The sequence below is a fragment of the Trichoplax adhaerens genome, genomic scaffold (assembly GCF_000150275.1).
Source record: "Trichoplax adhaerens TRIADscaffold_3 genomic scaffold, whole genome shotgun sequence".
Taxonomy (NCBI): Eukaryota; Metazoa; Placozoa; class Uniplacotomia; order Trichoplacea; family Trichoplacidae; genus Trichoplax; species Trichoplax adhaerens.
This window is the reverse complement of record NW_002060945.1, coordinates 8,019,650-8,043,258: the sequence shown is the minus strand read 5'-3', so window position 1 is coordinate 8,043,258 and position 23,609 is coordinate 8,019,650. Positions and strand designations below refer to the sequence as shown.

The 23,609-nt window shown below is 33.6% G+C and overlaps 3 protein-coding genes across 3 annotated transcripts; 1 reads left to right on the top strand and 2 right to left on the bottom strand.

Moving 5' to 3' along the window:
• Positions 1 to 9,063: 9,063 nt before the first annotated feature.
• TRIADDRAFT_8107 (uncharacterized protein) lies at positions 9,064 to 9,721 on the top strand (the record flags this gene model as incomplete). Its single annotated transcript, XM_002111163.1, has 2 exons — positions 9,064 to 9,136; positions 9,510 to 9,721. Coding segments are annotated over 2 exons (285 nt in total), but the record flags the coding sequence as incomplete, so codon positions are not given.
• A 3,178-nt stretch (positions 9,722 to 12,899) lies between these two features.
• Positions 12,900 to 16,579, bottom strand: TRIADDRAFT_37449 (uncharacterized protein). The gene is made up of 8 exons (XM_002110631.1): positions 16,442 to 16,579; positions 15,230 to 15,381; positions 15,061 to 15,126; positions 14,649 to 14,703; positions 14,341 to 14,439; positions 14,234 to 14,276; positions 14,017 to 14,106; positions 12,900 to 13,927 (listed from the first exon to the last, which is right to left on the bottom strand). Exons 1-8 carry the CDS (start codon positions 16,571 to 16,573, stop codon positions 13,002 to 13,004), a joined length of 1,563 nt encoding a protein of 520 aa, XP_002110667.1. The 5' UTR covers positions 16,574 to 16,579; the 3' UTR covers positions 12,900 to 13,001.
• Positions 16,580 to 20,456: 3,877 nt separating this feature from the next.
• On the bottom strand, positions 20,457 to 22,500 carry TRIADDRAFT_54914 (alpha tubulin; the record flags this gene model as incomplete). The annotated part of the gene is made up of 3 exons (XM_002110630.1): positions 20,457 to 21,583; positions 21,755 to 21,977; positions 22,438 to 22,500. The coding sequence occupies 3 exons, from the start codon at positions 22,498 to 22,500 to the stop codon at positions 20,457 to 20,459; spliced, it is 1,413 nt and encodes a 470-aa protein (XP_002110666.1).
• Positions 22,501 to 23,609: the final 1,109 nt, after the last annotated feature.

Genomic DNA, 23,609 nt, shown 5'->3' with positions numbered 1-23,609 from the left:
AACACTTTCCCTTAAATAGATAGTAATTTATGTATTCTATCATACGAGTATAAATCTATCTACTTATGATGGCTAATAATTCTACTACCAGAAGCTTTACTGCCAATATATGCGATTTTGTAGCACAGTGTTATATTCAATATGCAGTACCATAGATACTGTGCCTGCAACTATTAAGAGTTACATACGTTTCATAGTTGCATGATTATTTTCGGTTATATAGTCCGACCTCGATCTTTCTATTGAAGAAAGGGCGGATTTTGTGATTCTAACGTTATGACTGCAGTATTTCATATAGTTATTGTATGATAGTATATCTAGTGGAAAATTATTACGAGAGTAACAGCAACTCCGAGCTGAACTTTGGAAACCCCAACAACAGAAAATAACTCAATACTGTCTAAGATAGCAATTTATCGTGAACCGTCCCAAATAGCGGAATATCCAGCTACATAGACCTTATATAGTACTTTGATATTTAATTATATTCCTAATTTATCTCCGCCCTACACTCTTATTCGCAATCATCTATTTTGCACGAGTATCTGGACTAAGAGTATGTTATTCTGTAAAATAATAAAGAGTTATCCGCCATTTTTATCCCTGAAGATTAAAATAATAGCAAATATTTCCGTATTCACATGAAAGGAATAAAAGAATTATCCTATCAATCTACGTACACCGTATAAATTAGTAAAGCAGTTGCACCTTTATCGCACGGTGGAATACTAAATTATTGGCGTGCAATAACAAATTTCAATGATTTGGACTTCTATGACTGATCAACCAAAACGATAACTATAGATTTACGTTGACTAGAATTACATAAGAAATCTATGAATTTCAGTTTCTGTTTTCCGTTCTAGAAATCTTTGATACAATACAACCAACAGAGAGAAGTAAATCGTTATTACTATATATTCTATCATTTCAGGTCCTAATTCTAATTAGACGAAGGCGTTTTGTACAGAGTCGCTTTAATTGTATAAGGCTGACTGACAAAGTATCAAAATTTAGTTAACGACTGTTATCACGCGGGAAAAGTAAGTCATTGATCAAAATGTATCTAGAAATATTTTTCTCGCTAAATTAATAACTTTCAGAGAATTGGCTGCAATTGTTATCATGAACTTTCTATGTATCTTATTTAATACCTATAGTAATTTATCACTCAATGTAAATGATTGAGATATTTTACTGAATGGATCTAAAATCGTGATACTGACATTACTAATCACCATAAAAATTAAATCAATTCGATGAACTTACTATGAAGATAAAATTTCAAGTTTTGTACTTGATTTAAAAATTTTTAATTCTTATACTATGCAAACAGGAATTATTAGTAGTATCCTCTATCGGAAAACCTCTAATTATTTAATAAGAAAGTGATATTCTTTATTAACCGATTAGTATGTATTCCTCCATTAAGAATAAACTGTAATTAATATATAATAAACATTCCAATAGTAATTGACCATAACCAAATTCTAAATACTTTCAACTTCTATATATGTGCATAACGTTGACAGCGTCGATTACAATACCGCAAATACAATCCGACTTCAAAGTAAATTATTGAAATAGGATATCTGGGCTAGACAATTAATTATCCACCAGTATAATTCTGCGCTAATATTTAATATGTATAGAGTTACTAGTATCAGCTAGGAATAGCACAGCTGTATCGATAATGTCTCTAGAAATGGTTAAGTATTGAATTATTGCATTCATATTTGAAGTCAGTTTATCATTGCTATTGAACTATATAGTCATAAAGGCTTCCAATTGTTATTCCTATCCTGTTATTATAGCCGATGATCCTCGTACCCTTTAAGAATCTTGATCATATTTACAGAGAATAACATCTTAAATATTAATGGCTATCATTTATTACTCATCGCATTTAATACCATCTTTCATAAAAATTACTTCTTTTATCACGTTCTTTATACTAATAAGTAAATAGGATTCTAAATCATCTTTGTTTATTACATTCCATAGCACTGTTAATGTTAACGATCAATCGCATTGTTACCTCATTAATATGAACGGCGATCATCAATTGAAATAATTTGTCAGTTCAACAATGATTGGAATGCTATAATTTTACTCCTGCAATTTACCGTTTTATTCCTTTACCATTACCTCTCTAACACGTCCGTTTCAATAATAGAATTTTAAAGCACGTATCTTCTAGCAATCGTTCTATCGCTATCACTACTGCTTAAAAATACCAATATAATTAAGTCAATAATAATATTAATAAGATAGCTATAGAATTCTCATTACTCTATCAATAAGTTATATTCGTTTCGAATCGATCATGAACTTATAGGCCACTCAGATCGAATACCTTATAAAGGTTATTATTAGCAAGATTCTTGACCGAAATAAGTACCTGGATAACAAGTCTTTGCATAAAGTTATATTATAGTATTTAAAAATTATTCATTGATAGACTTTACTATTATCATTCGCATGAAAGTATTACCATCCATATACTTTTTCTCTAATAAATTATTTATGATAAAAAGATGCTTTACCGAGCTTTCTATAATAGTATTAAAAATTATCATTACAATATCCTAAATTTACACTAACAGGCGTCGCATCCATAAGTGATTCTTTTGCAATGCCTTGGCGAAACTCAATAACGGTACTTAAGGTACAATTAATAACTGTTCAAAATTCGGCTTGGATGTAAGGCTCAAATTAGATAAAATAACATCCAAATTATTTATTAGCATTTATTAGTCGATTAAAAAAGTGATTCTTATCCTTATACTGTAGACCTACACACCACTGAGCTAGAGGACGGTGTTATAAAAGGTAATTGTGCCTGCAATATTAGCAATATTAACATCTAAATAATTTCACACGCTATTAGATTAATTGAATGCGCTGTACTTCAATCGATTTATCTATTTCAATAATTTAAATTAAAAATGACTTGGCTAAAGAAGTTGGGTAATAAACTAATTGTAAACTATTAGATAAAAGGAATAATAATTGGGTTAGTTGTATGGAGATGTAGTACTCGGATACATCAGCCTCTCCAAAAGGAAAAGGCAAACTGTATCCTATACTACGTCATTAATTACCATATATGCGTAAAAAAAGGATATCAATTTTAACTCTATGGTAGCAGATAAGTATCTATTAACCATCTCTTTACATTATATCCTGTGCTATTTCTGTGAAACTCGAATTGAACGTAATTGTACAAAATTAATGAAGCAAAATGAATATTTTAATTACAGGATGCTGGATAAATCAGTATTAAAAGAGTAAATAGGATTATTCCTTCTACTATTCAATCTTGTTAAATGATGTAATAATCGCAAGTTATCCAGTTCTTTAGCGGCTCAATTACTAGAAAATATTGCCTGTAAATGAAATTATCGGTAATTATTTAGGTCTTTACATTTACCACTTGGCTGGATTGTTATATTGTTATTATAGATACTTTTCTATTATTCATTTGCATATCGAGATAGTTATGTTGTTGTTATTAGGTAGTTCAGTGTAAACTAGTGTTCTATTGCTACCTTACCATAGGTTATCCTTGAGATTATTATACTTAACAATGATGATCGAAATCATAAAACTTTCATCGTTTAATCTTGATAAATTATCCTGCGTAGGTTACACTGACTGAGTTTGGATAACAATAAACTGATCTACTGCATGTTAGATTGTCTCCTCGTTTACTTCCAGAGCAAATAGTAAACAGTGGCCATTCTACAATGATTCTATGACATTTGTCGTAACGAATATAGTTTTCGTTGTTGATTATACAATGTTGGTCTACGTCTTTCTATTTAGTCATTCTTATTCATTGACGTCAAGGAATAGCTTGTTTAATAATAAATGAAATAAAATGAAAAGCTTTCTACTGCATTGACTTATTTTTAAATCTTATTTCATATAGACCTTCCTGTCAACGGATGTATATTAATGTATTTTTCTATTAATTATGCGTTAATGCAACGTTACAAATATCCATTAAGGTAAACCTACAAACAATCCTATTTTGAATTAGCCAAACAAATACCGTAGTTAATTGAATAATTGAATAGGTTACTTTGCGTTCGCCTATAAAATTACGTTGCACATACATCTGCTGTGTTAAACTATCGGCGCATAGTATGGTAAAGGAATTAACAGTTAGCAAGTCAAAGGGGCAGTAAATTAAGAAGTAGAAAAGAATTATTGGAAACCGAAATTAAGTTTTACTGGTAAATATTAATCCTAGTCGATGTATTTACTCCAATTGGATTAATCAATTGACGTATCAATTTCATTATAACTCCAAGTTATCGTCGATAACTGACCAAATTAAAGTCATCTCCACTAATAAAATTTTATTCTCATCGATCTGATTCAACAGCAGATTACCACTGACTAGCGATGAAATTGCACAGTGCTATTTCTCTTTACTTTGTCTTAACATTTTCCATCTGCTACATCGCCTTGATGGTCCAAGCGGATGAAAATGAATTTGATGATAAATTAACTCTCCATAAATTGTTTAAAAGAGCTACAGAACGAGATGATGATGACAGTGAGAATGCAGGTGTTGCAAGTATTACTTCTCGTGATCAAAAGAAGCTTTCAAAAAAACGCAAAGGCAATAAGTCTCTGAAAGAATTGAATAGACTTTATAGTACGGATGATAATAAGAAAAAATTTAATGATAAATTACTCAAGTTGGATGAAGAAGATAGATTGAAGTTTTTTCGTCAAAGACAATTGAAACAGGATAAAAAATATCGCAAGCAGGTGTTAAGAATGTTACGAAAACAAGCTCGAAAAAATCGAAAAAATAAGAAACTCAAGGATAAAAATACCAATAGCAGCTTATCGGCGAGCAGTTTAATTCTTCAGGTTAACGAAGGTAAGATCAAATTATTATTCTTAATTCAAATTGATAGTTTAATATTATAAACATATATTTACTATAGTAGCTTCGATCTCAAGACCATCATTAACCGCACACATGATCTGTTAATACTATGCAAAATTTCACCTTAATTTACTTCACAATGATAGAAGCGCTTGAATAAGAGAGTTGTTTCCATTCATTCCTTACAAGTTCAAAAGCTTAGCTTATAGCATAGAGAACTTATCTCTTTTCGAAAAATGAAATGATTAAGGCATCATCAACGACATGCAATATCAAAAGTAAATTAATAATTGAAAATGACGAGTTATAATATTAAGAAATACCTTATTTCAAAATGTGAGAAAATTGATTAGTATTGTGAGAGAAAAAACTAACCGATAAAGTAAATAATGACAGGACTAATATAAAACAAGATACAGTAGCGATACATAATATAATGATATTGTTTGTAAATAATACTCTCTTCTCCTGTATCACCCTTTAGTATTTCATTTTTGATAGTTAGAAACACTGATGATATGAAGCTACATGCAGAAATGAACTGTTGAAATAGAATATTTCGTTTTCGTACTCAGCTCTCTGAAATATTGGCGTCTATTGGAGATACAGCTGCGAGTTTAACACAATACCACTTCGATCTCTTTGTTTCAAATCAACGGCTGACTTATATAGGCTAATTTGGTACATTTAAAATCATCTTACTTAAAGGGCATTGGAATACCGAGTTAATCCCGTAATAAAAACGAGTAAAGTTAAAATTTAGTAGTTGAAATACGATGATGCAATAGGATAGCACAATATTTTTCTCAACATAATACCAAATTACCCTACTGATAGCTATAATTTTACATGAATTTAACGCTTCTTGGGGATAGAAAGATCTAAAAATAAATTGAATAAGATTGCCAGAAATATGATAAATTTACTCATGATCCTTATTGTAACATAATCGGGCTATTATAAAAGATAGCTAAAAAGATCGCTAAACTAATACACTTTATATATAACTTTTATTGGTTGTCTTACCTCAAATTACGATTTTTTTCAAGTCTTGTCGGAATTTTGCTGCAAGTTATTATTATACTGTCGAATAGTGTAATATTTTGTGACCATTTTGATTTACAACTCGATCGAAAGTCAAAATATAACTTTTTCTAGTAGGAAATGCGGTTAAAATAAATTTTCAATAAAATTTTTTATTGATCTACGTGGGAATAACAATAAACTACCGTAATTAAATAAGCGCTAATGTAGCAATATCATTATCAGTATTATAATTAGGCATACTTGACCTATATTCAAAGAAACTATTTCCGTTAACGAAGAATTTTATGTTCAGTGCTACGATGTAGCGTCATGAGAGTTCGCATTAAATACTGGTAAATAACTATTAGAAAGCTATGTAAGATTTTCGGAATAGATTGATCTGACAAATGAAATTGTATTTGAGCTATCAAATTTTACCTCTCCCATCATTTTTTTCATCACTTCCGAAGTTTGTGAATATCGTATTCTAAGTTTTTTGTCTACTCTTTACTTGCAAGTAACAAGTAACCTTTAGTTTTACCCTAAATTATCGACTCCTTTATTAGTACTTAAGTATTAATCCATTTTATAAACTTTAAATAAAATAGTGTTTTAAATTCGGCTAAACTCTATCTACACTCTTATTTACGTATATCATGGCTAAATACAAACAGCTAAAATTGAAACCCAAAGCGGCTTATAGCCAATGTGGAAGTCATCTTTATTTTGGATTATAAGGCAATCGTATGTGAATTAATTAAGTTGCCCTGCATTGCTACAATTTTTTTCTTAATATGCCCAAGTCAAGTATTATACTCGGATAAGAAGATATCAATATCAGAATTCAGAATGAAGTTAATAATTTTTAAAACAACATACTGTAGTCGCTAAGCGGTTTATAGATTAAAGCTCAAATCGCTCTTAACCTTATAGGATAAGCATAATTGTCTTTGCTGTCTTATGCTATTGTGGCAATACAAAATGAGTGAGTTTAATTAATTATTGATCGTACATCATCACCTTACATATATATGTAGCACTGTAAGCTAAACATTACCATGTTATTAAAAGAAAAAGAGAAAATGCTATAATTAAGGATAAGTTCAAATAAAGATTTATTAATTTTAACTTTATTGATTGATGAATCTGCCTTGATTCAAACTGAAAGCTGTACTTATCTCTTTTCTCTTACAGCTTTAAATTTAACTCGTAACTTATGGGAAGGTGATATTATTGTACCAGATACAGTGATTGAAGCTGATACTGAAGTATCAGCAGAAAGCGTTAAAAGTAACCTAAAGAATGGTTTCAGTAGCACTACTAACGAGCGGACAACATCTCAAGCACAATCTGGAATTGGTAGCAATATCTGGAGTGGTGCTAGGGTACCCTACGTCTTCGATCAGAACTACCGTAAGTTTTAAATAATTTTTCTGCAGTTTTGATACGGGAATTGAATTAGTATATTGTGAAGAAATTAAACTGCTAGAAAGTAGTAAAAACAAGGCTATTGTAATGATAGTTATAACAGAATTAATCAATCGCCTGATGGTCTTGTTTGTTTAATTATTAACTACCATTCTATTTTATATTTATGTTTACTACTTCAATTTTCAGATACTTTTGTAGATGTATGTTTGATATTAATTGAAATTTTTGATAACTGCAAAAAAAGTTATTTATTGTTATCGAAAATGAATACAGATGGCTATAAGTAGCAAGTGCAGCATTGATCTACTTAGGCTACTCTACCATATATTTCGTTTTTTATCTTTCATAAGGTAGCGCATTATCACCTGAATTGAATACTGTATTTAGCGCGATATGCGTATGAGTTACAGATCAGTTAGTCGATTATTTAATTATGTCACTTATTAAACTAATCCTCCGAATATTACATTTCGAGGTTTATGCACGGTACTTAGTAGAATAAGCTTAAAATGTTGATATAGATCGAAGTTAAACTAATTTAACTCATACCCAATTAAAAGTGTATATAATTAATTTAATAAAATATAATATGCATATATGCCATCTGCCCTCAGACCATCTACCCTCAAATTATTTTTCCATAAAACTTCAGCTGGGATATAAATATTTTACATTTGTGATATTGTCAATGTACGATTACAAAACCCTATAGTAAAAATATATCTATTTCGTTTCTGTTGTAGAATATTCATAATCATATTTTTATGTGGTAGGTAATAAAATTTAAATTTTTAGTTTCAAATTTAAAGGTACAATATAGTAATTTTAATATCGGAAAATTATATATTTAGTATTGCTATCCTTGTTATATCTGTAATTATCAATGGTCGACGTAATCGCTGCAATAAAAGATTGTTAGCAACATCATTTAAGACCTCGATAATATAAGTAACTTTTATAAGCAAATAGTTAATTATTTAATTAATTAATTACCCGAAAAGATTTCCACCATATAGCTATAGTTATATTATATTACCAATTATCATTGGTTAAGTAGTTCTATTACGGTACTAATTCTGCTCGTATTATGGTCATGTTAACTACTTGGTGTTGTCCACAGTAACGCTAAACGAATATCTACAGTACCTATATTTTGCTAATATTGTATAATACTCAATTCCTTGCTTCTGCTCTAACGTTAATAGTATAGAGTGAAATCTATCTTAAACTCTACTCAGAGAAAATGGATAGCACAATTAGCTACATCATTTTACTCTTAAGCTAATACTTACTTCTCTTTTATCTATAGCTGCGAAACATAGGTCTAAAATAGAAAAGGTTATGGAGGATATTGAAGATGAAACTTGCATAAAGTTCGTTCAACGTACCACCGAAGTCGACTATGTTCATATTTTATCTGGTTTGGGGTAAGATAGTTCTCATCAATTTAACGCTATCTAAACCAACAGGTTACAGATTACTTGTAGACATCTTTATGCTATTAATTAGCAAGCAAATTACTAATTCATTATGCATTATACAGATTAAGACACTAATCGATTTTGGTACGAATTTATAATTCTATTAGCTGTTCAGCGCCTGTTGGCAAGCACGCAGCCATGCACATCGTTTCACTAGAATCTGGTTCTTGTACAAACACGGAGGGCATTATTGCCCATGAACTTGGCCATGTATTAGGCTTACATCATACCCAATCAAGATTAGACAGAGATAATTACATTAACATTGACTTATCGAAAGTTGCTCCAGGTATAGCTTGAACACAAAATATATTCACTGACATAAATTAAATTTATATTGTATCACTAGGCTTATACCAACATGAGTACTTTAATATTGCTGTAAATAATTCCAATTTTTACTATTACCTGCCTTTCATCACTCATACAGAATTATTTTCGGTAGAAATTTTGATTTACTATTTTTATGTGGTAATGGAATAAATCGTTTTGTAATTTCCTATATTGTAACCTTTACTTATTTGCATATTTACATGTATGGTTTCTAAAAAATAAGAGTTATTTCTTTTAGTAGAATTGCAAACATTGTTTTGTAAGAAAACAGTTTATTAAAGAACTTTTCTGATGTTTAACAAATTGCTATAATGTTTCAACTATTATAGAATATCAACATAATTTCAATACATATGCCAATCCTCATAATGATGATTTTGCAGTGGAATACGATTACAATTCCGTGATGCATTACGGAAGGACTGATTTCAGTACAGATGGAACAGACGTTATAACTCCTATTATAGGTACTGCATTAATTGGACAGCGTTTGGGCATGAGTTACTTCGATTATGTTACTATCAATCAAATGTACGGCTGCTATGGTAAGCATCAATTTTTAATTATTGCCATGCGTAAGATAATCAACTCTGATAATATCTTGTCTATCGTATTATTTTATTGTAAACGATTTAAATTACTTTATAGAAGAATCTTAGAAAAGTACATAGTCTCTGCGAATTCTTTTTTGTGTATCTAATATCTGTATACCACAGGATAATTATTATGGAAGAGTATTCTATATAAAACATGCGTAAACGTAATATTGCGACAAGACTATAGAATATCTAATTAATACGTATTATTTCTAGTTTTAACTCAATTTTCTCATGAAAAATAAAAGATCAATCGTCGGCATAACCCAGCAATCATTACTGAGATTTTTGTGATGGATTATGCACCTTCAATTTAAAATAATTCACAAATTTTATAATGTTATTTTAATTAGATAAAACCCCGTATTATTGGCCAATGGACGAAATCGACATGTTTGACAAAAATGTCGTCGGATCTACCTCTATTACGCCGTCTAATCCAACTTCTCCTCTACCACCTAACTTTCTTGTTGGTCTTGATAATGGCAAATTCCTTAATGCTTTGCGAATAAGAGGCACTAAAGCTTATGCAAACTTAGGTTATTAAGAATAGAATATGAAATACATTTCATATCAAAAATTATCTAATATTTAATTAGAGAAATAATATTCTGTGTCAATACGATCCTATTTTGAAATGATATTAAACAACGATCCAAGTACTCTGATGAATATTTTAATATCAGAACAATAACCATAGTATCGCAAGGGAAGAGAATCTGGTTATACAGTATAAGAATTAACAGGTATTATCTATTTTCTAACGTTCTACGCTCTAGGTTCGTTTCCTGATCAATGTCTTGTTGATCCCGAAAAATGCCATGATGGATTTACGTTTGGAATGTGGTATAAAGATAAGAGTTCAGCAAACGATATGTCAATTCGTTTATTATCAAGTTATGAACCTCAAACTGGTCCCTTTGCTAAAGATCGCGGCATCGAGATCGTAATTAACAAAGATCCAAGTGGATATCGTTTACTAAGTGTGACAATGCAAAGGAAATCGAAATGCATTATTGGCAGTTCTTTTGATACCGTTCAGAACGATTGGAACCATATTGTTGTAATTTATGAACCCAATAGCGGCTATTTGGGCAATGGTAAGTTATTATTGAAACATTTGCCTAAAGTATTCTAGCAATACGTGAGTAGAAAAAAATCATTCTAGCTGTTGATGCATGGCAACAAGAATACAATTTAGACAGGGTTTAGCTTACGTAATTTGGATTAATTTTCTTTGATACTTTAGAGCGCTAGTAAATCTTTTCATTGCAATGTTGACCTTTCTAAATTTCTTTTACTATTGTCTGTCATCAACTCGTAATAACTCAAGATATTGATATTTACGTCAACGGATTTAAAGATAGCCTAGCCCCAGCCATACCTTGTTCCATATTTAGTACCAATATCCCAGACATAAATCCAAGCTTAACAGTTGGCCTTTCACCAACGTTACCTGAAGATCAATATATCGATTTCTGGATTGGTATGTGGTCATTTCATAATTCTAACTAATTTACTTCATATTGATTGCAAATCATTTAATAATACACTTAGATATTGTACTGCTATTAATCACGGTTTAAATTTTTACTATTACAATAACTACCTAATGAATTATAGATGACATTGCCTTCTTTCCTCGAGAATTATCATTTACGGACATCCTGAAACTGAAAAATGATGGTGCATACTTTGACAAGGGCCTCAGTGACGGTAGTTTAGGCAAAAAGGATGACGTTATTGGCTCACTTGAGTCTTTTACATCCATATTGTAATCAGCATTGCGATGATAATACGTATTACATAAAGTATAGTAACTAGTTAACGTCGAAGGACTTGAAGCTGCTGCAATTTGACTGACTGATAACTGTAATAGCATATCATACTAGTCGAAAACAAGATATCTCTAGATGTAATACCATAATCGATATTGAATCTTGTAGCGGCAGTAGAGCTATAGCTCACAGTAATGCTAATACAATAGCCAAGCCAATTAATAAAATATTAAATTATTGTAGTTTAATATGCAACAGTGCTTATTGTATATTCTTAAGGTATAACTACCGCTTAATAAAACAAGATATACAACTACTTCATTTCAATCAACGTATATCGGGCTAGATGGTAGATGTATAAATATTAACCTGGTTGATTTTATTAGATGATATTAGGAAATCGTAGTTAGTACATAGCCACCACCAAGTGTAAACTTATAATGCATGCTCATGCAGTATAGAAACTTTTTGTTTTAGCTTATCCCGATTATTAGTCCAAGATACATCGGTAAATTTGATGAACAATCACGGCAGTACGTACTGTATTTGCATTTAGTATTATTACTTGCGGGATATAAGTGCAATCAGAATGTACATTATTCTTTGCAATTTTTTGTATTTAAATTACATCAATAACTTTCATACCTTGGTAGTATGCAAATACGCATCGCTACTTAGTACATAGGTGACAAATTTGCTCTTGTATTCTAGGACTTGCATGCATACATTAAAGTATATAGGGATTAAGTGGACATATTATTGCAGGACACCTTTCCATTATTTCCAGCTTATGAACTTGACAAATGGATGATTTAACCGATCATTCGCGCCGCGTATGCAATTATTTACAACTACCCACTAGATAACTTTAGCAGATCATGATTTACGATCACCCTACTGCGATAAGACCTTCTCCTTTGAACATATTACCATGGACATACCGTATTCTACCGTATGTCCGTTAACTTAGGCACAATACAGTACGGTACCAGATCATAAAACACACGCAATTAGTTATAATCCGACTTCGATCAAGTAAAGCTATTATTAACTAACTACGGTAATCTCATTGGACAAGATAATATCAAATTCAATTATCATTAAAGCGCTTTAATGAAATCCTATTTAAGAATCGGTATCATAATAAACATCATTGTTACAAAACCAGCAACAGATATTTGCAAATATGCGCATCATGCGACCTGTAATTCAATGGGTTATGTAACTCCACCTGCAACTTCTGGCGAATAAAGTATAGCTAAAACGTAGCTACAGTTTTTATAGCAGTGCAACTGAACGACTTCTTAACGCGATCACAACAGAGTCATCAGTTAAAATGATTCTGCGAAAACAGTAACACAGGTAGCTGCTATTCGGATTAAGGTCTACATCAGTTTGTTAATTAACAGTATATAAACTTAAAAGCAAACATTAAAATGCCGTGCTTTTATAACATGTCAGCTGATTTTACATCAGGCAAGGATCGTATTTTATTGAAGACTTCTTCTGGTACAACCGCCGACACATCGAGCATACCAATACCATCAGATCCACTACACGCATAAGTCGAAATGCCATGCTCAGCCATAGTGACCATAAATTTTGGAGCACTTCCTGCCGGGCCTTGGCCGATGACGATGTTGCCAGTAGCATTAATAGGAGAATGCAATTGTTTCCCATCTAGCTCAGTGAAGACAGGAGAAAAATTTCCAATCACCGTACCTCCAAAGACGTGTCCTCCCACACTGACGGTGATGCTATTGCTATGCCTGGCATCTGGTGTAGCAGAATACGTAGCTTTCGCAGTGATTCCCTTCTTCTTCGCAAAATCAGGGGCATTCACTAAGTTGAGAGTGACACCAGAAGCATCACGGGCTAAAACACCGCTCAAGATCGCTGCCGGTAAAAATGATGGAGCTTCGCTGTAATCGGGACCCTGAGCCACAATTGATAATTCCTTACAGGCTTCAAGCCCATACAATACTTCAACTAGACGACCAAGACGTTCTCCCAATTTGACTAATGACTTGGCACTGGGCGAGAGAGCCTTCACCATGGCATTAGCATTTATCGCTCCAAATAAACTCTTTCCTTCATTGAAATCGACAAATTGTTCTGCGATTTCGACAGCAACACGCGATTGAGCTTCAACAGTGCTAGCTCCCAAATGACATACGGGAATAACATTAGGATGTTGTACTAATTCGGTATTTTGAGGTGGTTCTTGCTCAAATACGTCAAGGGCAGCACCAGCGCACTGGCCAGACTGTAAAGCACGCAATAACGCCGCTTCATCAATGATACCTCCTCTGGCACAGTTGATAACGCGAACGCCTTTCTTACACTTAGCAAAAGTTTCATCACCTAGAAGGCCTAGAATGAGGAAAATTGCATGCATAAGCAGTGTATCTACTACTATAAAAGGCCTCACAGTCTTACTAAAGACCAACAACTAAATGTACCTCTTGTTTGCGGGATCAGAGGTGTATGCACGGTAATAAAATCACATTCAGGCCACAGATCATTTAGTTCAAAGAATTCAACATCGAATTCTATCAACCAACAAAAGATCAAAAATGAGACGCAATTGTTGAATAAGAGCAACAATTTAGTTTGCTAGCAATCCTACAAGCGAAGATTTTGTAATTAATCCGAACAGAGATGTTATTTATTCTTAACCTTTAGCGGCCTCTGCCGGTACAATGGGATCATAGCCAACAGTCTACAAAAAGTTAACGAAAATTCGGTAAGATTGATTTACGACCTGGCAACCTAATCATACTTACTCTGACACCAAAACTCTGCATACGTGTTGCAACTTCTCGGCCGATTCTTCCTAAACCAATAATGCCCAACGTCTTACCCATTAGCTCGATACCCATGTACTAAAATACGAATGTGGCAGATTACTATTTTACAATAATATACAGATATTCTGCGATCTAACGAAAACTTCAGTATTAATATTGATTACAAATGAAATCAAGGATGCTTTAAGTGATTTTCTCAAGTGTGTGGCAGATTTGCAATATAAAGCGATGACTCGGCTATTAATAATTATATTATTATACTTTAATTTAAGTAATTTACTTACTTTCTTCCTGTCCCACCGTCCTTCACGCATAGAAGCAGCAGCCTGAGGAACTTGTCTGAAATTTCAAAGATAAAATTGTGTATTTGTTAACATTAATAACAATACAGTCCTTTCTACACCGTAAAGTATCTAGCAAGCAGTACAGTAAGGTACTTTACTTCACGTTGTTATTGACAGTTATAAGTATGAAGACAGTAGACAAGATTTCTAAAACGGTATCGTCTGTCGATTTTTTTATGATATTTTAATCGAATAGGATCGTTGATACAAATATCCAAGAACACCGTCGTTAACACAGCGATATTTATTAAGTCTCATTGATTCTGCAATGATTTTTGAAAACTTTCGAAGCAAAGCAATGGCCATAAAAGATTATCAAATATTTAATGAGTCAGAAATTATTATCACTAACCTAGCAAGACAAACCATCAAAGTGCATGTATGCTCTGCAGCACTAAGAGTATTTCCTCCAGGAGTACTAAATGATACCAGGGGAAGATATTAGATCAGGATTGCCTTAGGAATTTAATTTGTATAATGATATAGCAAAGATATCACTCTTTCATAACATTAATACGTACTTCATTACAATAACACCACATTCAGTTGCTGCTTTAATATCAATGTTATCCACGCCGGTACCTGCTCGACCAATTATCTTCAAATTTTTGCCAGCCTTGATAACTTCAGCAGTAACTTTGGTTGCCGACCTTACAATCAGACCGTCATAGTTCTAGGAGCATAACAACAGCGTTCAAAGAATTATATAGTACTATAATTTAATTTTATTAAGACATTGTAGTACAGTTCAGTATTGACGGTGAATAGAAGGGGTAACTATATTGGATATGAGCTGATCTTTCACGTATACAGGGCTTATATACTTGTAATTTCAGATCATCTAATTTTAGTCTACTTTTGTTACCTACGAGAGTTGTGGTCATTGAGAATGTAAAGTGCAGTACTCTTTCTTTTCTACAACATCGTCAATACAAAATTCGAGTCAGATGATTGCTATGTTGTTGGTTATGATTGGCAGTAGGAGAAAAACGAATCAACATAAGACCGAAGGTGAGCAAGCAGTTGAGCACATGGTATTTACGCTCAACATGACAACTGCTACACTTGTTTCCAATAATGTATTGTACTTTAGATGTAATGATTGTCTGTCTGTACAATATTATGATGGTATTTGTAGATAAGACTGAAAATTATGCAAAGTACAGCAAAAGCGTAGTAAATACTTGCAATAAAGTGTCAAGTACGAAGATTTGGTATAAAAGGTCGAAAAAGGTCATTTTTCGAGCTTTCAAGAAAAATGCACTGCGAAAATCCTCAGGAAGTGAACTACCCGGTACATACAGTACTTTGTAATTATAATTGCAGATCAGTACAGTATATCCGCTTAGCTCAAGTAATACCCTATATTGGCTCGTCGATGTACACTAACTAGTTTCGAACTGAACTATCAACAAGTACACCAAGCGATCGAGAAATATTTCTCTCAACGTTTTTTTAATCGACAAGTGTACTATGATGCATTAATTTAATGAAAACATCAGAAAAAGGGGAGGGCCTTCTGCTATTTAAAGCTTGACCTGAGACTAAGAGAAGTTGTTCTACGAAGCAAGGGGAACTGGGGGAAAAACGAGAGTTTTATTAAGGTGAGAAGCAATTTGTGTTGAGTGATCCCTAGTATCGTTGGAGGATCAATATCCACCATATCACTCCACTAGGCAACACCAAATACATCCATCACACTGTCCAAAAACACGATAACAGTAGACTCTTACCGGGATTTCAGCAACTAATTCAGCCGGTGATAGCTTAGTATTGAGTGTCACTTCAATACCCTTTGCTTCCAAGACGCTTTTGCATTTCGGATCTACGCTATCGCTAATAAGGACCTTACGAATATCACCCATGATTAATATAGACGTCAAAATCGCAATCAATTTCTTCAAAAGTTACCAAAGAAATGTCAAATGGTGGCTGCAATCTTTTCTCGATAACAAAATCGAACAATCAATTGTACGCACGTGCCGAGCCAGAAGGGACACTATGAATGGCCAATAATAGGAAGGGGCCGTTCTTTTTATACGTGATGACCGACGCCAGACATTGGACAACAGGACAGGAGTCCAATACACATGCGTACTTAGAAAGGAAGTGGCCAAAGTGTTCAAAGTTCAAATCGTGCATAAAAGAAAAACTACGGTATACTAGATGCCCGTACCTGTCCCAAAAAACACTGATACACTATGGAATCATAGATTTAGAAGTCCATGGCGGCGTTTAATTGCTTTGATTCTTCTCCAGAAAATTGGAAACGCCAAGCGTTTCCAAGGTACAAACGATCAGTATTTTCAGTTATGTGCTGTGCTAATAACTGTTATGTTTAGCACTAAGTTCTTAAGTCCTTCAATCAATGACTCAGTCTACTGTGTTTATATAATATTTCGTAATAGGATCGATTTTATTGTATCATCGTTAATATTATACTGTACTTGACTACTTGTACTTTTTACATTACGCCGGTTTAACTTTTAATAATAATATTGCCCTTGGACTGAACCAGCTTCAGATTTGAAGTTAAGTTCCAACGCTTGAACTTCGATCAGTTTTAAGACATTACCTACTTCCCCACCATGTGATCACTGACTATGCCCATGCCATCCATACTGCTTGAAACTGGAACAATATGCAGTAGTAACTGTACTGTACCTACAGAAAAATATATTGACTGATACTACTTTATGCAAAGTATGAACTATAAATCTCAATTTAACTGTACTATGTACTGTACTTTAACCAGTAATCAATCCATTCATCGTCGTGTAAGAATTAATTTTTCAGATCAGTCATACTGTATGCATATATAATGGCGGAATACAGTATATTCAGTGCGAAGTGACAGTATTATTATAATCACGAGTGCATTAAATCTGCAGTTTTTTAATACTGTACTTAGCTGCCTATGAAATTGGATAGGTTAAAAGTTGGAGTTGGTTAGTAGTGTAGTGATATAGCAGCATTGCAATCAGTACCCGGAAGCCAATCCGATTATTCAACTGTAAACAATTCAATAAACATTATTCAATTCAAAAAATAAAAACAAAATTAGACAATATTAAAGAGTTTGAAGTGTGGCAATTTTATTAAGCATAATTTTAATCGGCACTTGCTGTACGCTTAATATTCGCATGCCTGATATAACTCGTACATTCTGTGCAGTGCAAGTGAGGACCCATAGCTACAGTTTACGTATGCTTCATACTAAAATCAGCCATAGAATACTAGTATAGCCTTTGCTGCTAGAGTTTAATATTACGGAAATCGAAAATTATTTACTCGTATATGGTACGTAGACTAAAAAAATAAAGCATCATCATAAAGTTTTCATCCATAAACATAGGTCCTGGCGCTTCTACCCCTTTTAGTCAATTAACTTAAACAGTAACTTGACAGTGAAATAAGGCGGTCTACATTGTGGCTTCAATGACTACATTAGTATACAGGACGGCATACGCTAATAAAATAGTCTTAAATACTCGCATGCTATTGACAACAAATATAAACAATGTAAATGTTGCAATATAATTGCTTCTGTCAGAATCCTATACACCGTATTTGGCACAATGTCGTACAAATATAGCGCAAATGCATTATCAGATATACAGTATACATAGCTTACATTAATGTAGTCCTTATCTAGTAGCTATCGTAATAAATCAATCGTAAATACGTGTAATATATTGTAACCTGTACTGTATTTAATGCGACTGATAAAAAAAATGAGTGAAATGACCCATTATACATCTATATACATAAGTAGGAGCCGATATTTTTGGTAATACCATCACGGCCAAACGGAGAGTGGGACCATAGTTGAAATTGAATGTTATTCCATAGATAATCATTACACGGTTAATAAAACGGTATGCATGGTATAATTGAATTATAAAAAGCGAATTCTTGGGCGTGTCTAGGGGTAAGGTAGAAATGTTATGTTCCAGCGCTTGATATTGCTCAAATTTGTTGCAATTTAATTGTAGTGCTTGGGTTTTACAACCTTTTAGGTTCGCAATCATCTAACTCAAAATCTGAGCTATTAAAATTGAGCAAATCTCTAACGTGATATAAAATAAAATTAATATGCGTATACTGGCATGTTTCAGATACTACTGTACCGTACACAGTGTACAGTGCGTACGAAAAGCAATTTATAGAAGTGCTACTGCATAACAGTTTGCTTTATCAATACTGTAACTATGTGATACTGTCTTCTTGATTAATTATATGTATGATTGCTGGCAAATATGTGATTACACTTTACAGTAAATTGTTTTCGGTATAGAGAACGTGTGTACGTACACCGTGGTAAATATTGCGTATTAAATCGGTATCTCGGAACACTTACGATCGTGGATCAAACGAAGACTACCTGCATCGGTAAATTCTAGCAAGGGAAATATTAATTTCCTATTAATCATAACATTGTAAACGCGTACAAGGTTTTACGTTAAGTTAATATAGCACAGTAGTTCGGTTTTCCTGAGAATTCAAAATTCGATTGGCAATTTATTTCATTCCTTCTTTTAATGATATCTAGACTTTCTACCGATGACATAAAATTATCTGTAATGAGTATGGAAAATACAGATGCTTCTACGATTTTGTACTTCATGGTCTTCACCAATTCTCATTGATAACCGGCGAGGCACTTTGTACGGTATTTAAATTATGCGTTTACTAGTACTGTATTACGTAGCTATATATTGCATATTATAGATAATAATATATTGCATCCCAGTGTATCTGTGTGAGGCATACCACCAACGTAGAGTATTGATTTTGATTGTAAGACTGCGATATACACATAAGCATGAAAATTAGAATATATTACTACCGTAACACCGAACGTCTACACTGTAAAAACAAATGATCGAGTTGACCTGTGAATTTTACCTAAACCCTTTTCAATGGCTATAACTACAGTACCGTACTTAAATACTGTTGATATTTTAAATCTGGCGATTTTGGATACTGGCAGATTACGGATTTCAATAGTTGTATGTACGTACATAATTACTTGCATAGATAGTGAATATATTAAGTACGCTACAAAATTTTAAATTTGCATTAATTAATCCTTCCAAATAGCAAGCTATAGGGATATCAGGTCAATCACTCATCCCATCACATTCTCGCACTAAATAAATCTCTATTTATTTGTAAAACAGGTTGGGCATTTGTCATAAAGTATTCAATCTTATACAATTAAGCAGTAATATACAATTCCAGTTAAACAAATGAAGATGAAACAAAACATAGATTATTCATGATGATCAGTACCATGATAGCTATGACGTAAAGCATATAAAAACCATTCAAATCAAAAAATTTTCTAATTTACGAGAGCATGAAGCATAATCGCACTTTGAAATTATCTCTTAAGGTCGATCTAATATAAAATGATGCAAGAAAGGCACAAAATCGGGTACATATCAAGGGTACAATCTATTTGAATTATATGACAAAGGCAAATTACTGTCAAGCAAGTAAATAATTATAATTGTTGATAAAAGCAAGAATTGAACCTTTTCCGGAAACACTAATCATCGACTATATATTATTAGCATAACACTTGTTGCCAAGTAAGCCATTCTTAGCAAGTCCCGATTTCAATTATAATCTGAGCACGAAGTAGATTAATCGATAACGTCACACCGTACGATACGTAGCACAGTAAATATCAAGAATCAAACAGCTACAATTCTGTATATGTAAAACGCATAAGATACACAATTACTCTTCCTCCTGATTGTCACCTTCCATATCACCAGAGTCTGCACCTACTTCTTCATAGTCTTTCTCTAATGCTGCTAAATCTTCACGAGCTTCTGAAAACTCGCCTTCTTCCATACCTTCGCCGACATACCAATGAACAAAAGCGCGTTTGGCGTACATTAAATCGAATTTATGATCAAGACGAGCCCATGCTTCGGCGATTGCTGTAGTGTTACTCAACATGCTTACTGCACGCTGTACTTTAGCTAAATCGCCTCCTGGAACCACGCTGGGTGGCTGATAATTAATACCGACTTTGAAACCGGTTGGACACCAATCTACAAACTGGATACTTCGCTTGGTCTTGATGGTAGCGATAGCCGCATTTACATCTTTAGGTACAACATCGCCACGGAATAGTAAACAACATGCCATGTATTTACCATGACGAGGATCGCATTTTACCAACTGATTGGCAGGTTCAAAGCAAGAATTCGTGATCTCAGCCACACTCAGTTGTTCGTGATAAGCTTTCTCGGCCGAGATAACTGGAGCGTAAGTAGCAAGCGGGAAATGGATACGTGGGTATGGTACCAAGTTAGTCTGAAATTCTGTTAAATCGACGTTCAAGGCACCGTCGAAACGCAATGATGCGGTGATAGATGATACGATTTGCGCAATCAAACGATTCAAGTTGGTATACGTAGGACGCTCGATATCTAACTTACGACGACAGATATCGTAGATAGCTTCGTTATCGACCATGAAAGCGCAGTCAGAGTGTTCCAAAGTAGTATGAGTAGTCAAGATCGAGTTATATGGCTCGACTACGGCCGTAGCGATTTGGGGAGCTGGATATACGGCAAATTCTAATTTCGATTTTTTACCATAATCGACTGATAGACGTTCCATAAGAAGAGAAGAGAATCCAGATCCGGTACCACCACCGAAAGAGTGGAAGATAAGGAAACCTTGAAGACCGCTGCATGCATCAGCTAATTTGCGCACACGATCAAGAGCTACGTCGATGTGTTCTTTACCAACGGTATAATGGCCACGAGCGTAGTTATTAGCAGCGTCTTCTTTTCCTGTGATGAGCTGGTCGGGATGGAAGAGTTGTCTGTATGTACCGGTACGAACTTCATCTGTTGGCATTTGAGCGAATGAATGACATCATTAAACATAAGTTTCATATTTATTCAGTGATAAAGAGTACATTAGATAAATTGATGCCATCGTCTGCTTCAAGACATGCAAAGCTTGCAGTAGTCTAGGAGAGCTTAAATCAAATAAAATACAGTATTTTTTATACAAACCAACAACAGTGGGCTCCAAATCAATAAAGAGTGCGCGCGGGACGTGCTTTCCGGAGCCAGTTTCACTAAAGAATGTATTAAACGAGTCTTCACCGCCACCGATAGTTTTATCTGACGGCATCTGACCATCAGGCTGAATACCATGCTCTAAGCAATACAATTCCCAGCAAGCATTGCCAATTTGAACACCGGCTTGACCGACGTGGATAGAGATACATTCACGCTAAATAAAGCAATAAAACTGAATGAATTTTACGCTCACAAATCAATGGTAAAAATACGTGATCCTACACCACGTTTTCTCAATTTGGTAAAGAAAGCTGATTTGTAAGAAGAATGTTAACTTTCTGCCTATCCTATACAGTATCCAGTAATAGGAATATGATGGACAATGAGGAAGAATACTGTACTGTACAGACAGGAGCATTGTACTGTACAATAGTGTACATGTGTAACTAAAAACTCGATCGTTCCGATATTAAATTAAATGATCCAGCATTGCACATTCAAGGATTCTACAATGCCCTTATTGTTCACTTTCCAGAAGTAGAGTAAATCTCAACAGGTGTGTCCTTCTCCGCCTCCAAACGTCCATAAATATTAGCGCATCACCGATCGTAATACTAAGTACTGTAAGTTCCTCTCAAACAAGATGTTCTAATGATAGTAAATGAAACTCTCACGCTCAAATACAGCCAAAAACTACGACACAACATAGCTACCATTACTGAATTTTCGAATAGCATTGGTGTTTAGGACAGGACATACGTTTCCTATAGACTCTGACTAAGAAAGAAAGAGCTAACATAACAATAAAATATGATGCATTTATGTACTTTCCGTGCGCGTGAGCATGATGCATTTTAATCCACCTATGTTTACTGTATGTCACAGTAAATAAATAAATAAATCAATCAATTCAGACTCTGAGACGATCATTAGAATTACAATGATTGCAATGTCCACTAGAAGTCCATATTCACAGTGTAGAGGATTACGAATAACATGCGGTACTGAAGTCGCTATCGCCCGTGTTATACTGAACTGTATAGTGCAGTCCATACTGTACTTAGTGTACTGTATGAGTATCTGGTATCCCGTTTATCATCTACTGTAATTACTGTATTTTAGGAAAATTGAGACACATAAAATTGAAAATGACACAGTGGTGCCATAGTTAATCTTAAGAAACAGTGTAATCAAAGATAGAATAAAGGATTTAGTAACAAGCTAAAAGGGAACTATCGCTCAAAATCGGAAAATTATACACTTAGGATTAATGTTTCATTTGCGTTACTACTGTACGGCATTGATTTAAGAAGTCAAATCAATGGCGGCCTAACTAACATTCGTACTAAAGTATACGTGTACGGTAATACCAAAATAAATCAATAGCAGCCATTCTGACCAGCCACTATACCTAGTATAAGACTACTAAACTGATGCATAAGAAGATATTATATTCACTCTTACCATTTTGAAGTGTTTATGGTAGCAAGATTGTCACTAATTAGATTAATGAATTCAATTAGGAAAGTGAAGAAAATCCAAAAATGAGTCCTAGATTTTCCCGCTACAGGTATCGGCGAGCGACGGGCCAAAGCGAAGCTAAATGACTGTGATTTGACCGATGTAACCACTAATCACCTCACCGATAGAAATACGGTACTGAACCAGTACCGTATAGGCGTTCCGGCGGTACTGTACATATGGTACGGTACAGTACAATACTACAGTACTGTACAGTACAGTACAGTATACTGTAGTGTACTGTACTCACAGTGTGTACAGTACTGTACAGTATGTACTGTAGTTGGCTTACAGTACTGTACTGTACAGTACTCTAACTTTTTAC

Coding starts and splice junctions, on each gene's coding strand:
- TRIADDRAFT_37449 (XM_002110631.1), bottom strand. CDS start 16,573: ATGGGTGATATTCGTAAGGTCCTTATTAGCGATAGCGTAGATCCGAAA. Junction 14,704..15,060: donor TTGATGGTTTGTCTTGCTAG/GTTAGTGATAAT, acceptor TTGAAATTTCAG/ACAAGTTCCTCAGGCTGCTG. Junction 13,928..14,016: donor TCTGATCCCGCAAACAAGAG/GTACATTTAGTT, acceptor TCCTCATTCTAG/GCCTTCTAGGTGATGAAACT.